Source organism: Colletotrichum siamense, assembly GCF_013390195.1.
Source record: "Colletotrichum siamense strain Cg363 chromosome Unknown KSG_Cg363_contig05, whole genome shotgun sequence".
Classification (NCBI taxonomy): domain Eukaryota; kingdom Fungi; phylum Ascomycota; class Sordariomycetes; order Glomerellales; family Glomerellaceae; genus Colletotrichum; species Colletotrichum siamense.
The window spans coordinates 3,143,475-3,147,767 of NW_023501018.1; the positions used below are offsets into that span (position 1 = coordinate 3,143,475).

The following is a 4,293-nucleotide window of genomic DNA, read 5'->3' on the forward strand; positions in this document are numbered from 1 at the left end:
TAAGCTTCTTCATTCTTTCCATCATCCGTTAGTCTTCCTTCGACATCCATTACATCGCCATGATTGCCGTCTCTGACTGTCGTCTACGGTCGTTGTCTCCGAAATTCGTCTTTCCGATCTTCGTATTGAGTGGTCGTCTTGGTCGTTGTTCCCGTCTCTATCGCCTTGTTAGTTGCCCCCAGAACTTACTCTTCACCACTATACCGAACGACTGCCATTGAACTGCAGTAGTCATGGGTCCTGTCTTTTATAAGCGGAGGCAAACATCAGTCCTGGCTCCTCTAACCTTCTTGGCCTGAATTGTCCGTGGGAGTCCCGCCAACCTAGCCTTGAACGAATCACGTACGTAGCTTTATTGAACTCCAGTTGAATGAAGAATTTGTTCTTATACGCCCGTACAGCATAAATAGCTGCTGGTACAAGGTGTCAGAATACTGAGACCATTCAGGTACTTCAGTTTCAAACCAACAAAGTTCCTCTGCGAAAAGCTTAGCAAACCCGTGCCATTCGTTCTTGTCGATCAGCTCTTTGATGAAAGACTGGCAGGCGAGGTTCAGTTCCCCTTAAAGCAGTTCCGTTATTGGCCCTCGAAATCTTTTAAGCCTAGAGATGATGAAGAGAAAGAAAACGAGACCTCAAAAAGCCAGGAAGGAAAGCAGAATTTTTCATGGAAGGGGAAGCGAAAAACGTTGGCTTGTCCCTTTTGAATAATGCATAATGGGGAGAGATGAACTGGAACAAGATAGCATTATGGTATTCTTAAGTTTGCGTTGCTGTGTGTGGTCAACCAACACCTAGGTTATCAGAAGACCATAAGGTGGTGTTCCATGGGTATGTGGCTTAATTAGGTCATCTCAATCAAAAAGCTCCTTTTGAGAAACCTCCTCGATTCAGACTACATAAATTTGTATTGTCAGTTGCATGAGGAGCGCCGACATCACCAACTAAACAGTCCTGATTTCTTTCTCTACCTCTGCTTTCACTCGTTCATCTGAGTCTCCAGCCACAATCATGGCCTGCAAATCGCCAGCTGCATCAAATGTTGCCCTTAAACTTGACTGGTTACAGACGAGAAGCCAATACCAGACGTTCAACAAGACGAGGGTACTTCGGGGTCTGCGCGTTACAGATGCTGGCCGCGTAAAGGCAATCCTCCATTTTCCCAACTACTTTCCTTCAAAGCTGTAGCTAGCGATAATTACACGTCTTTTGGATCCTCAAAGTCTGTGTCGGAGTATGGGCCCGATGTGGTCAAAGGACTTCAACGCCGACCGGAGCTGCCGAAGTGATATCCCTGAAAGCCGGACACTTTTGAGACCCCCAAACGATCTACGAACCAGTTACACCTCTTCTTGCTTGGTGTCGCATTTGCTCAAAGCGTCAGGCCAAAACCCGAATAGGCCTTGAGACACTTCCTACGGCCCTTCTTTAGGTTTTGCGAGTCATTCGGTTCGTCGCATGTTGAGTAGCTCTCAAAGCTTGTCTTCGGCCGGGACGTTCGTACAATATTCATAGAGGAATCCCACCTACTAACCCGCACAAAAAGGCGATTACGCGGAATGTGACACAAGTTACGGCCCAACAGACCCGTGAAATGCGCATGTTTCCAGCGCCTTATACACTATGGAAACTTAATAATCCTTGGGTGGTTTCTCGTCTGACTCGTCACTAGGTAGTAGAGTTCAGTGGCTAAGATGACTGACCGCTTGCATATAAAGACAATCAGTTTCCTTGCGATCATTGCTAGATGTCGCGCTGAGAGTACCTTCTTGTCCTATTTCGGTTTTGAAGACGAATTTCCTTCCATCTATTGCCCATCAAATCATCAGCCATCAAGATGAGAGTTTCAGTATCACTATGCATTTGTCTTTCCTACCTCGGCATTGCGACGGCAGTTGCTGTGCCTAGCAACGGGGAAGCAGAGACTGCTTCTCAACTTCTGTAAGTCACTTTCCGCAAGAAGGGATCATCTCCAGTCACTTCCATCAAATATGTACACATCCCTAATCACGTATGATTCAGTACAAAACGGGCACAACAATGCCAATGCGATAGCACTGCAGCTACCAGAGACTGCTGCAAAGGGCTTGGAACGATGGGAGGTGGACTGAATCTAGAATGCGTAACCGACAAAAACAGCCAGTTCTTGTCGTGCTGCTCTAAAAAGGGGTTCATCGGGAATGTATGCTTTTAACTTAACGACGGCTGCGTAGCAAGCAAATTGCATTTCTCGTCATATTCAATCAAAAACCACATAGATGATGTATCTGCGCAAATATTAGCTGGCTGAGTTCTTGCCGATATATCAAACTGTTCATACCCCTTGCACAAGGATATCAGTTATGTGCCCAACCAGGCTTTGAGCGGCTACAAAAGCGAGATCTTACTTAATGCATTAGATAATTGAAGGATTACATGAACAGCAGATCTCTCATCATCGAGTGACCATGCAATCCTCGATTTTGCACCAACTTTCAAGAGATAGGCGCCAAAACTCTTTGTAAAAAGATCGTTTGATCCAGGTCCAGTCTTCTGTAGCATTTGGAACAGGCGTAGATTCGATCTCCAACTTTTCATCTGAAAACAAGCGATAGACAGCCAGCTAAGTAAGTTTTCTCTATCGCATCGGTTTGATTCCCGCCCCCATGCCCCACGCCCCCAAGTTACTTAGATAGGCTACCTGGTATATCTCTCTGAGATACTGGCTATGCCAGTAGCCTTACCACCAATCGGCACATACTCTGCCCTCGTCTTACCAACATCCTCAGTCCGCTCAACAGGCTCGCCGGCCGATCTTGTCTTGCCAACCCAGTTAAATGCCGGGCGCACAACAAAACCAAGTAGCTGCTTTTGCCGCAAAGTCAACTTGTCCAAGACATCTTTCCCCAAGCTCAGATACGGGTTCACGGTCGAACCCATGAAGTAACGGTTGAAAGCGTAGATGAGAGCGGGTCTTTCGGCGTTGGTGGTGTTGACACCAGTGGAGTGCCAAACTGTAGTATTAAACACCAAGCAAGTGCCGGCCGGGGCCGATGCTGGGATGGATCCATCCTTTGCGACACCAAGTGTTAGTCATGTTTGAGAACAACGGCAGTCCAGTCGCTGTCTTGCCTCGTATCAACTTGCGAGGGAACTTACAAAGCTGTTTGGATCCCATGGGCGCACATGGCCAATGTGAGAGGCCGGAATCACATGCGTGGCCCCATTCGTTTTGCTGGAATCCTCCATGTAGAACATGAAACTGAGACCAATTGGATCGTCCGTGAAAGGATTCATGGGAATTTGGTCGCGGTGAAAAGGCATAGGCATGTTGTTGGGCCCCAAGATGTTGACCGAAGCCTGAGAAAGGTACGAGTAATCTCCCAGGAACCAGGCGAGCAGTTCGTCAAATAGCGGGTGGTTCAAAAGATCTAGAAATTCATCCCCTTTGTTGACAACGTTCCTTCAGTCGCAATTCTTGTTAGCGTATGCGGCATAAGGATTGACATGCGAGCTTTCACTCACCAGGATCGTTGGTTAGTCCCGCCTTCGATGTCGGCTACGCCAGCCTTCCGCTCACCGGCAGCTTGTTCGAGAATGGCTCGTCTCAAAATTTGAACTTGTTCCGGCGCCAAGGCGTCCTTGACCAGCCTGAAAGCCCAAATTAGTCACTGTTGTCGCCGTGCGAAGTAGCAATCGCCGTGAATAACATTCATACCCGTATCCAAATTTCTTGATGTCGCGCTTAATCTCCGCGATATCAGTCGTTGGTTTCGGGAGCGCATCCTCGGAGAAGGTGTAATCCTTGGGATTCATGACTTTGGATGGCCGAGGAGACATGCGATCCAAGAGATCGTGTGACTTCGGAGGGTTGGCGCCCTGCGCGTTGAAGCCGATACGGGCGACCATGTTCACGTCTAGGTTGCCATTGGCCAAGCCGAAGAACATATCCGGACGCAGAGAAATAGTCACGTCTACGCTCATCCCCGGAGGCGGAGACTCGAGCAGGCGGGTGCCGGTCGGCCGAGCATCAATGTAGATGGTCTTTGTGAGCTCGCCACGGGGCATATTGTCAGTCACGACGAGTTCGGCCAGTGTGTCAGCCTCGTCCAAAGCCTGACATATGTTTAGTTAGGATGGCACTTCAAGTTGGTGGTGAGGTAGGCTTACCGAAAGTTTGCCTTTGATGGTCTCAAGTACATCCAGGGCAAGTGAGTCGAATTCTTGTGCCTTGGGGTCGCTGTATGAAAGGGTCCCGAAGTCCATTCCTGGAGTCAACGGAGTACCCGCCACGGGAAGAGTTGACGCGGCCAT

The 4,293-nt window shown here is 48.5% G+C and overlaps 1 protein-coding gene across 1 annotated transcript; it reads right to left on the bottom strand.

Moving 5' to 3' along the window:
- Window positions 1–2,676: 2,676 nt before the first annotated feature.
- On the bottom strand, window positions 2,677–4,293 carry CGCS363_v008408 (Uncharacterized protein; the record flags this gene model as incomplete). Its single annotated transcript, XM_036640257.1, has 5 exons — window positions 2,677–3,051; window positions 3,139–3,442; window positions 3,505–3,630; window positions 3,698–4,095; window positions 4,150–4,293. 5 exons carry the CDS (start codon window positions 4,291–4,293, stop codon window positions 2,677–2,679), a joined length of 1,347 nt encoding a protein of 448 aa, XP_036494062.1.